This window comes from Argopecten irradians, chromosome 4, assembly GCF_041381155.1.
Source record: "Argopecten irradians isolate NY chromosome 4, Ai_NY, whole genome shotgun sequence".
NCBI lineage: Eukaryota > Metazoa > Mollusca > Bivalvia > Pectinida > Pectinidae > Argopecten > Argopecten irradians.
This window is the reverse complement of record NC_091137.1, coordinates 12,120,071-12,131,703: the sequence shown is the minus strand read 5'-3', so window position 1 is coordinate 12,131,703 and position 11,633 is coordinate 12,120,071. Positions and strand designations below refer to the sequence as shown.

Genomic DNA, 11,633 nt, shown 5'->3' with positions numbered 1-11,633 from the left:
AGGTGCTCTTGGTCTCTTACAGATGGCAATTACCAGGTATACAGTAAATTGCACCAAATGGTGTTGATGAGTTTTTCTTTTATAGACAAGTATTTGGGTGTCCTTTATAGCAAGTTTGAATATATATAATACAAAATCAGTTGATATATTTATACAAATAATTTTATTGTGGGATAAAATACATTGCATTGATAATTTCATATCAGAAGAACATTACAGTAAATAAAAAAATTACAAAAAATCCAATTCTTTAAATAATATGGAATGAAATTTTTACATAAAAAAGATTGACTAAAAACAATACAAAATAAATTAATATTTGAGATTCTGAAACCTTAAAAGTGTATGTAAAGACTTATTACTAAAAATCATGCAATAAGTATGTGATGTATACATCGTAATAAGTTTTAAATGAATTTAAGTTTCATCAATACTGAACAAAATACTAAATTTAAATAATCTGGCTAGATTTCACACATGTCTTGAGGTAGCTTCTAATCTATAAGTTCAGCACCAGCTCAATAAAACAATCTTACTGACCAGAAACTTTATTTACTACACTCCCCAAAAAGTAATGGTATTGTGTAGTAGCTGGGGCTACCTCACGGAATGTAAGTGTCTTATCAAGTGGATTCCACAGAAACTGGAGCAATTTCTCCCACATGAACACAACCAAGATACCACAGAACAGACTGTATTAGGACACAAGCCATGTCTCGGCTAGGCTTTGATCTTCACCTGAAAACCGGATGAACCCTGAGATGATGACCTGACGTACGCATGGCGACCATCGCCCAATCTGTACTGAACAGAATTGGTACTCTATCATCTGCATATTGGTACAGATATTTACTGATATGTGTTGAGGTTCAACGACTTATCTTCCAACTGCATGCACTCCATGCAAAATTGTTTGATATCAAAATAAGATATTTCTATCGTCATAAAATAGTTTCTCCTGGAATTTTACTAAAATGGAAATCCATTTTTGTTGGGAGAAGACTTTGAGAAGCTTCCTCCTGAGAGATCTTGGACAAGTCCACTTTGCACTGATCTGAGCCAGTATTTAATAGCTCGCGTGTAGAACTAGCAGTGGAGCTGGCCACACTGCTGTCAGGGCTACCCTTAACTAACTTTGGCTCCTTATCCCCACACGGACACTTACCAGTGAACACTGATAGAAGGCTTCTGATAACGTTGTCCAGTGGTGCTAGAGACCTCATAAATTCTGGTAAAAATTCCCATGTGTGGAAACATTTGGGTAAAACTTTCTGACATTTTCTCTGCATGATATTTAAACCTATGATAAATAATACTATTATACCAACAAGACTAGAGACACAAATAAAAGTGGTCTTACCAGCCAGACTTAATGTGAAGACTGACACTGGTAAAAGTACAAACATCAAAATCAGATACAAAATAGCGAACCACCGATATTTAGCAGTGGTCTCCCCAAGACATTTGGCACCACGGATTGGCAGGTTACGTAAACAAGGGACGGGGTAGTACAAAATAATACCACTAACATTAAAGAAAAGGTGACAGAAAGCAATTTGAAATGCTACTTCTGCCTTGTCACTCGAGGCTGCACAAGCTGCCAGTAAGCCTGTCATTGTTGTTCCAATATTTGACCCCAAGGTCAATGGATACATTCGTTCTATTTCAATAAGTCCCAGACCAACTAGTGGAGTCAAAGTGGAAGTGAAGATGGATGAACTCTGTACTAGAACAGTCAGAATCGCTCCGACGATGATCGTCACAAAACCAGTAAGGTGTCGACATGGTCCAGGGAACTCGGCATTAACTGTCTTCTTGATAGCTTTGGCGATGGAGCCATGCATCATGGAGTTGAGGAGTTTGACCGTGAATATGAGACAGAGACACAAGAGAGCGAGCGATACAAACAACAAAATCAGTCCAGTCGCCGTATCTCCAAGATCTAACTGACTAAACAGGGCTCCACCTATGAAAAGACAAAATGAAAGAAGGTTATTAATTGCATGTATACTAGTGGAAACAACACGCCAATAAGAATGAATCAGTTAGGCTCACTGACTTAACAGCGTAAAGACTGAATATAATCATACATTGATAAAAAGGTAATTTATATTTACAAATATTTTTGATAAACGACACTCTCATATTTACATTTTTCTATTGGTACACGCTGAACTGTCTCTGTTGCATTTCCATCTGTACCATTAGATGTGATAGTCGTTTCATTGTAGTCGCAGTACACTTTCAGAATACTTTCATTTTCATCAACTGCTTTCCCAGCAGCTATTTTCTCTATTAACTTTTTGTTGATCTGCAAAACAAAGGGATGACATACACAGTTCATCAAACAATGTTTCACTTATGTTCTAATAACATAGATTGCAATGTTGTATTATGATCAAATTACATACACTGTTGCATTATGTTCAAATGATATACATTGTTGTTCATGTACATTGTATTCAAAAAGCATACATTGTTGTACGTTGTTTAAGCTCAACACACATTTTCTGACCACTTCAACCATTCTTAACTATTTAGTGCAAAAATCAGGAATTTCAATTATTGCAAGCATCACATAATTATTCATAATTCAAGATTCATACCTGTAGTTCATAATTCAATGACTTTCAAATGTTTGTGACTGATATAGAAGTTATATAATAACATTGAATAAAACAGGAATTTCAATTTATTGTAAGATTGACATTATTATTCATGCAAGATTCTTACTGTATTTTATAACTTCATCACTTGAAACTATTTTGATTGACAGAGAAGGTATATAATGACTGACACTCACCTTGATCACCCTGGAGGTGAACGGTTTAGTGATGACCTTCAGAAGCTGTTGGTTCCCTCCACTAATTGAAGACAAGTCACACTGACTGACTATCCATGAGGTCAGTTTCTCCAAATAACCTGAAACAGATTCAAATGATAACTATTCATACTAAGGAATGGCATCAAGTTCTACAAAAACACAAATTCAATTAAATCAAATCATTGTTTGGGTTCAATTAATTCAAATAATTATATAACAAGTAATTGATTATCCATTCAACATTAATTTACCTGTTGCGACTTCGAGAGGCAGAAGTACAGCCACACTAAGCCAATTAAACATGTCATGGACAGTCGCTCCAGCAAAGGCAAGTTTGAAAGTCTCTCGGTCAGCAGACTGAGCCATTGAGACAATTGTGTTGGTGACACTAGTTCCAATATTGGCTCCCATGATGATAGGAATGGCAGGTTTTACTTCAAGAACTGAAATATTTTCAAAAGTTTGTGTCAAAAACGTTTTAAAGCGTCAGAATGATAGAAACATTGAACACGCTCATTTCATCTTTGTATAATAAGTTATCTGCCCTTGCAGGTTGATATCCACAGTGATTGAGCAAGGGTAGGTAACTCTATAACATAGATCAATTTTAAGACACTACTGTTTAATAAATATAGAAACTTTCTTTCCATTTAATTATACTAAAATAAATCAATTATGAAAGAGAGACTTACTTCCTGAAGCTACCATGGTAACAACGATTGAGCTTGACGTACTAGAACTCTGCACCAAAACTGTCGCCAATATCCCAATCATCAAACCAGTCACAGGGTTCTGTAGCAATTCTGACTCACTAAATACAGAGCCTGAAATAAACAGTCATACAGGTATTTATTACACACATTTTCTAAACACACATGAAATTCAATGACAAAAGAAATTGCCTTATCATTTTCAAAGACTACTATTTTTCAATAGTGTGAAATATCTTAAAACATCAGAACTGGAATATGTCAACTTACCAGCAGTCTTTCCTCCAAGAAGCCTGAATGCAGAACTGAGAAATCCCAGAGAACATATGAAGAGATAAAGAAGAGTAAGCAAGGCGACCACCTTGCAGGTCACCATGCATGCTCTCTTCAACTTCCCAGGTGTATCCAGCTCTAAAATACAAAAATCACCACAAGATTACTACAAATTCAAAGAAGCAACTAAATCTTACTCTGAAATACAAAATTGATATAAGAAGTGAAAAGGAGTCCTTGTAAACTATGAGACACTCATATCGTTCACACGTTCAAACATAATTTTCAGTTCCTTAGCCTAGTTAGTCCTGTGGTTTAGAACATTTTGTAGGAACATCCATTAAAATGTATGGGAATACTTACCACAAAACTATAATGAGGAACCATACATTTCAATGGAGACAGCTAATAGGTATTTTCACTATCACTTGGTGACGTCTATTGAGAACTCTTTAGACAACAGACACTGGCAATAGCTATGGTATCGACTTTTTCAACTTATGATTATCATATGCCAATAAACATTTTTGTTTACTTTTCTTATACTTACACATATCTTATGAATGTACGTGGAACAATTACAAAAGTATTCATGATTTCTCTAGCTTGTTTTTATCAAGTCTTCTTAATATTGTTCTCATTATCTATGAACATCTCATTATAATTAATGCTATTAAATCTAGCCTAATGTCAGCAACATCTGTTTCTAGTGCACTCGCATACTAGAAAAGTCATGAATACTTAGGCCTAATGAGATAATAATTACCCTCAAGAGGTCCCAATATTTTTGGCATGCAGTGATATATTTTCCGTATAGGCCATCCTCGATACTCCAGGGCTTCCGATCACTTACGATCTCTACACCCCTGGATTATCTCATAGTAAAACTGGAGGCAACAGAATAGAACAGGTAACTTAGTTATTTGATATACATCAAAAGAGCCGTATAACGGTGCACTGTGGTTGACTCTGTGGCTTTGATGTTAGGCGTCGCTCTCTCTGTAGTCTTCAAATGAAATATTTGCTAGGCTGTGATTGGTCAAATGTTTTCCGCTGAGCTGCCTTCAATTTCATTATGAGATAGTCCAGGGGTGTAGAGATCGTAAGTGATCGGAAGCCCTGGAGTATCGAGGATGCGTATAGGCCTACTTATCAAATACGATCGATCTACTCCATAACATTATGTCATTTGACCGAATTTCATACAAGATACATTAACAACTTCTAAGATATAATTTGGGAGCATCCCCGAAATCCTGAAGAGTTGTCCATTTGTTGAATTCAATAAGTGTAATAATTAAATATAGGCCTATTGACGAAAGCAACCCTTGGATTTCGAAGATGGCTACATGTACAACAGAAGTGAGTTTGTAATCACGCATCGTTACCCACCACTGGTACCAACACTGTCATCATTCGAGTCTATCTCAGCAGTCAGGGGGTCAAGCTCATTAGGCCCGTAACATTCTTTTATCAATGGGAGAGACTTTCCCTCGGCCACATCACCCGAGTCGCTACTTTCTGCAGCCCCAATCATACAGGTCGCACCCTGAACACCCTGTATTGAAGGCACGAGGACATTGTAAATCCACATCACACAAAGGGTTAAAAATCCTTATAATATCATTAGTTGGGGACCATCCCGTATATGCAGGATAGTCCTGCATTTGAGTAATAGTCCTGTATTTGAGGGATAAATTTGTTACTCAAATGCAGGATTATGTGAAATGAAAATGGATAAAGTTGTTTTAAAAAATTTGTATCAAAAAAGGGCGTCATCATTTTCAGATACCCATATAACTAATTGAAAACTTTATGTATTTGTTTATGAACTATTGAATTCTATTATCTCACTTTGTAATAAAGTGACAATTTAGGTGCTCTCCATAGACTACAGTGTATAGCCATCAGGGAAATTTAGTGCAAATGTCATGGTTGATTGACTTTTACCTGTGTTCTATTTTTAGCCCCATAGTAAGCAATAGAGGTGATTTTGTTTGTGACTTTTACAAACATTTAGATGATGAAATTTGTTTCCATTTGAGTAATAATGTGGAAAGTTGTATTAGTGATGATGCCATATAAAAATCATGATGCCCTTTTTTGATGACAATGTTTAAATCAACTTTATCACTTTTCATTTCATAGAATCCTGCATTTGCGTAACAAAATTATCCCTCAAATACAGGACTATTACTCAAATGCAGGACTATCCTGCATATACGGGAGGGTTAAAAATCCTTATAATATCATTAATCTATTAATTATAACTGAATTTCGTTTAAATAGTACTTACCTTTGATTCATTTATATCTGGAATACGTATTCTATAATCTAAGTTTCTGTCAACTTTCCCCTCGTTTTCCTTCTTCATCTCAGATAATTGACTTCCTTTACCCATGGTGTCCGCCACGTGAATGACGGTTTCTAATGCCGACTTGATTCACCGCTCCTTGTGGTAGTCTATATTTAGACGGTTTAAGGTGGTTTCCATGTCCTACACACGTGCTACACCGATGATCTGTATGTTAGAAATACGTTAAATAATTTCATATATCTGTTTTACTAATCTTAATCGTTTTTTATTTAATCGTGCGAGTAAAAACAAGTATATAAGCATATATTTACCGAGAAATACTTCAGAAATATACATTTTTATGTTAGTTACAACCGATTTCTACACTCGTGGGGAAGGCTGTGAGTCATGACCTAGACTAGCTCACCTTGATTCTGATTGGCTAAGAGCTCCACACCCACAGTATGTCACTACCAGGATTAATTATAGAACTGGTCGGAACCGGCATGGTCCTGCCACCTTAGATGAGAACATGCTTGGTTTTGGCGGTCACTGATGTACAAGACATGGACAAATAATATATACACATAAGGCCTCTTTGTTAAAAAGTTTAATTAAATGAACTGAGGAAAGCCGGATGGATAAATGTTTAAGTTGTTGTTTTGATCTACTGTTGTGTATGTACATGTATGTTTTGCCATCGATCCCTTTTGTTTGGATGTAAGGAAGCAATAAAGTTGAATTGAATTGTAATATACGATGTGCTAATCACGTCTTTAGTAGTTTCCATTGTGAAAATTGTCGTTCATCATTGCTTATTTATATCCAAATTGCATTTAGTTAGTACATTATTGTATAGGTCGAACTGATGTTAATAAAATAATAATAAGAAGATCATACAGCTCTGATCGTCTACTTCCTACAAAAAGTGTATTTTCGTCAATCGTAGAACCTACGAAACCTTGCACGCACATGTCCAGGCGAAAGAACTTGTGGAATCAAATAATTTACTCAGTTACTAAATAACTGTGGTCTAATCGAGGTTTTGGAAATATATTAATAATATTGTCTACATAATATTCGAGACATACAAGCCATATGGCTTTCCAATGGTGTTGGACTGATGAGATACTGATCAATGAGTCTATTTGTCTTACATAATATTAAAAACTACTGTCTGTGAGTCGACTCTTACATCAAGAGATTTATAGATGTATAGCCTATAAACGAGATGTACGACTCTTGTCTTCTAATGTTCTAACATTTCTGGAGGATTTAGGCCTCTTTGTTAAAAAGTCTTTTGAACTGAGGAAAGCTGACTTGATAAATGTTTAAGTTGTTGTTTTGATCTACTGTGTGTTATGTACATGTTTTGCTATCGACTCCTTTTGTATGGATGTAAGGAAACAATAAAGTTGAACTGAATTGTATACGTATTTCTGAGAATACAATTAGCAACGTGGCGGGACCATTTTCTAGGAAATGGACTTAGCTGATAAACCGGGGATGTATACATGCACATGGCTAATGGATATTGTAGTGTTATCAATGAGTGACACATAAACATATTAAGTGTGTGGTTCGTTATCTATCCAATTAGGTCCAGCGAGGCACCGCCTGCTAGATCAACTACCCAGGTGTTACCCTATGACCCTGGTGTCATGTTTATGATGATGGGAACCGTGTGAATGTATCTAGAACAATACTGTAGATTGATTCAGATTAAAACTTGTAGAGCTAGAGTAAACAGTCTCCGAGTCGTATGTAACATAACAGATAATACACACATTGATAAATAATTTCAAACTAGAATAGTTTCTATCATGATATACTACAGGATATATTACACTGATCAAACTTCCATAAAATGGATTTTTCATGTAACGAACAACCCTAAAAATATTCGAATACCTCACGTGTATACGTATTCACTTGAATTATGATATGAAATCCATTAACGTTGTGGATGTAAAATTCCTAAATCATTATTTTTCGGTCATGTTGGTTTTGTATTGTTTGACGATGGAGTTTATAAGACTCTTCACTAGGTTGTCTATAGACTATTGGAATAAACATTCAATTTCACTTTGTTTAGTTTTACGGCCCATCGCCAACTAAGATCATTTAGGGCCAAACTATATAAATAATACTAGTCAGGCATCAATATCCGGATTTAAACAATGATAACATCTAAAAGATCAGGATAAGAAAGAGGCAAGTAAGAACTAAAACACAGATTGTAAATGTTGATTTTATAAAAAAAATGCATGTGATAAATAGTTTTGGCTAAAACACACGAGAAAACTCAAGCACAATGTTGATGAAACGATGAAATGTTGAGTTGATATACGATGATAAGATGAGAAAACGTTCATATTTTGTTAAAATAACGATTTCTTTGAGATATACACCGGTTATATTTTACTCTACATGTCACATACTTCTAGAGAATGTACAACCTTAATTATAACATATAACATCTAAATGAAACACCTGGATTATCTCTATAGATGATTAAGTATAATTCTGCCCACCATACCCATGTTAGATCACGTGTAAGCAATACCCTCATCCAGCAAGCACCAAAACACTTCCGTAAAGGGATCTCTATAAATAGATACTGTGACCAGGGACATCTACCCAGATCACGTGTAAGAACATCCTCGATATTCCAGGGGTTCCGATCACTTACGATCTCTACACCCCTGGACTATCTCATAGTGAAATTGAAGGCAGCTCAGCGGAAAACATTTGACCAATCACAGGCTAGCAAAGATTTCCTTTGAAGACTACAGAGAGAGCGACGCCTAGCATCAAAGCCACACAGTCAACCACAGTGTACCGTTATACGGCTCTTTTGATGTACATCAAATGACTAAATTACCTGTTCTATTCTGTGTCCTCCAGTTTTACTATGAGATAGTCCAGGGGTGTAGATATCGTAAGTGATCGAAACCCCTGGAATATCGAGGATGGTGTAAGAACTACTCTCCGCCAACAAGCTATTAAAACTTCCATAAAGGGATACATATACATCTAAATGCCAAAGCACAGTAGTCCAGGTGCCAAATGGTGATTTTCCACCCAACCTAAAAAAGTAGTTCGCATAAAATGTTTTTGCACAGAAATGTTCTTTAACATGTCCTCCATCAGAAACTGGATGATGCCACCGTGGCATCATTGGGGAAATTGAAATATTCAAGATGGCGGACAAGATGGTTGACAAACTGCAACATTGATATATTTCAATCCTAATTTGATATTCTTGCTATAAAATCATCAATTCTTTATGCTCTTCGATAAAATTTTGTGTACATATTCGTCATACCGTCATTGAACAGAATTCTTAATATAATAAAGTTAACTCTTGTAATTAATGTTTAATTAATAAGTTAATTAACTTAATTTTCAAATCGGTTATTGTATGATAAAATTGCTTTGATTCATTAGTTATTACATGTAGATTGGTATTTTGTGTGGTTTTGACAATATTTTACATTTCGCTGGTTTCTGTGTCTATAGCGTTTTAATTCTACCTTTTTGCCCATTACATGATCATAAAAGGCGACCTTTGGGGCTTTATATATTCTTTTCTTCCTAACGTCTTCCTTGACACCACCTCACTTTTGGCCGCCTTGAGTTGACTGTTTAGAAAGGCTCTGGGAACTATTACTTGCACGAGACACGTCTCTTTACTGTAAACGTACTTATTTTAGCGGTATTGAACCATCGAACTGCGTTATTTTATATCCGCGACGATAAATAATAATTTACAGATGTTCGCCTTGCGCTACAATAAGTATGTTTTTTTACAGAATATACATGTACATTGTTTCTGCTCTTGCTGAGCATTCAACAGAAAGAGAGTGAGACGACTACTATACATGTAGCCGATGTCAGTATATATGACCGACTGTGATGTTCTCCCAGTGTATTTGGCAACATGTTTCAGTGAGAATGCATTGAAATGTAAATGTTTCCACCATTAAAAAAGGCACTCTTGATCATATCACAGCCACCCGAACCAAAGGCATCCAACAAAGCAACATATGTAAGGTAGACCGTTCTTAAAATGACATTTTCTGTGAAAAGGGCATTATACGTAATCAACCAACCAACACTTTTAATATTTACAGATTTTCTTCTACCCAAAATGGAATTACCCATTCAGTAGTCATTTTGAAAGATATAGGAATAACCTCATGTGATTTTTAGCAATATAACTAATCTTATTATAATTATTGGTAAGATGACATGTTCAGTCTTACCTTGTTAATTTGTTCTGCAGGTAGGGTGTTAGTATTTAGTATTGTACCTGCTGCACCTATTTCATGATCGTAAAAGGCGACTAAGTGTATGATCTTATCTTTTATCTTCTTCCTAACTGACGTCTGACTTCTAACGTCTCCCTTGACAACGCCTCACTTTGGGCTTTCGGTTGAGCACTCGTCCCTGTGAGAAAGGTTCTGGGTTTGGTCCCTTGGCGGAGACACACAAAAGTCTGTAAAAGTGGTAGTTTCTGCTCCTGCTTAGTGCTCAGCATACCGGGAGTGGGACGACTGGTTCGTCCGTAGACAGTATAATTTGACTAGGAGGGTTGTATTGCTCGGTGTCTTGGTGGCATGCTTCAGTGATAGAACAAAGGGCAAGAGTTCCAAAATTTCCACTATACAAGAAGACACAACACAAATATACCAGTCTCCCAAAACACTCCCTCACTTCTTTACGCAATACAGCGCATACATGAGAGGCCGTCTCAACATAACCCTGCCTGTTAACAGGACGTTACTTTAATCATAATAAAAAACACGACAAACAAACTAGTTTGTTTGGAACTTGGTTGATACGAACTCGGATAATACGACAACCCGGCTTAATACGAAGTACTTGGCCGGTCCCGGCCAAATTCCCTCTTTATCTATGTTAAAAAAAACTCGGAAAATTCGAATTCGGAAAACTCGAAAAACTCGCTTGATACGAAGTATATGTTTGGTCCGAATGACAAAAATCCTACATAAAATGTTCGTATAATACGAAGTGAGATTTTTTTGTGAGTAAAAGATTGCCGAAAATGCCGATTTAAAAAAACGACAATTAAAAAAGCCGTTTTCAACTACGTAAACACGGAGATAACTGTTAAATGTTTAGCAATATCGTTAATTCTTTGTATCAACAATAATCAGTGATCATCAAATTTAAAATTGGGCCACATGTACGCTGCACTTACGTAAACATTATCCCGACTGGTACAGCGATATGATACAAAACATGTGGTCCCGGCCGCCTGTCACTAGTGTGATCACTCAAGCAGAACTAAGCTCTACCACCTGGCACCGTGTTAAAATCACAACCTGGAGCCGGTACACGCTTACTGTTTTTACAGGTGTATACGTTAGTTAATTATCGTGTCAGAGTCGGAAAATATGAAAGACGCAATGGTGTAATTAGTCCCGAGGTACTCATTAAGAGTAGCTCAGTAACTGAGGAGGTGTCATGTACGTGTATAATAAATTCACTGCAGTTTCACAGC

General features: G+C 36.2%; 1 protein-coding gene across 2 annotated transcripts; it reads right to left on the bottom strand.

Annotated features, from left to right (window-relative positions):
• Positions 1–144: 144 nt before the first annotated feature.
• Positions 145–6,352, bottom strand: LOC138320619 (sodium-dependent phosphate transport protein 2A-like). Of its 2 annotated transcripts, XM_069263728.1 has the most exons (8): positions 6,104–6,352; positions 5,200–5,365; positions 3,805–3,945; positions 3,517–3,648; positions 3,076–3,267; positions 2,804–2,922; positions 2,152–2,311; positions 145–1,966 (listed from the first exon to the last, which is right to left on the bottom strand). In XM_069263728.1, the coding sequence occupies exons 1-8, from the start codon at positions 6,206–6,208 to the stop codon at positions 942–944; spliced, it is 2,040 nt and encodes a 679-aa protein (XP_069119829.1). In that variant the 5' UTR covers positions 6,209–6,352; the 3' UTR covers positions 145–941. The 2 variants fall into 2 exon arrangements, with proteins under 2 accessions (XP_069119829.1, XP_069119831.1); XM_069263730.1 differs by lacking the exon at positions 5,200–5,365 and having other exon boundaries at positions 6,104–6,340.
• Positions 6,353–11,633: the final 5,281 nt, after the last annotated feature.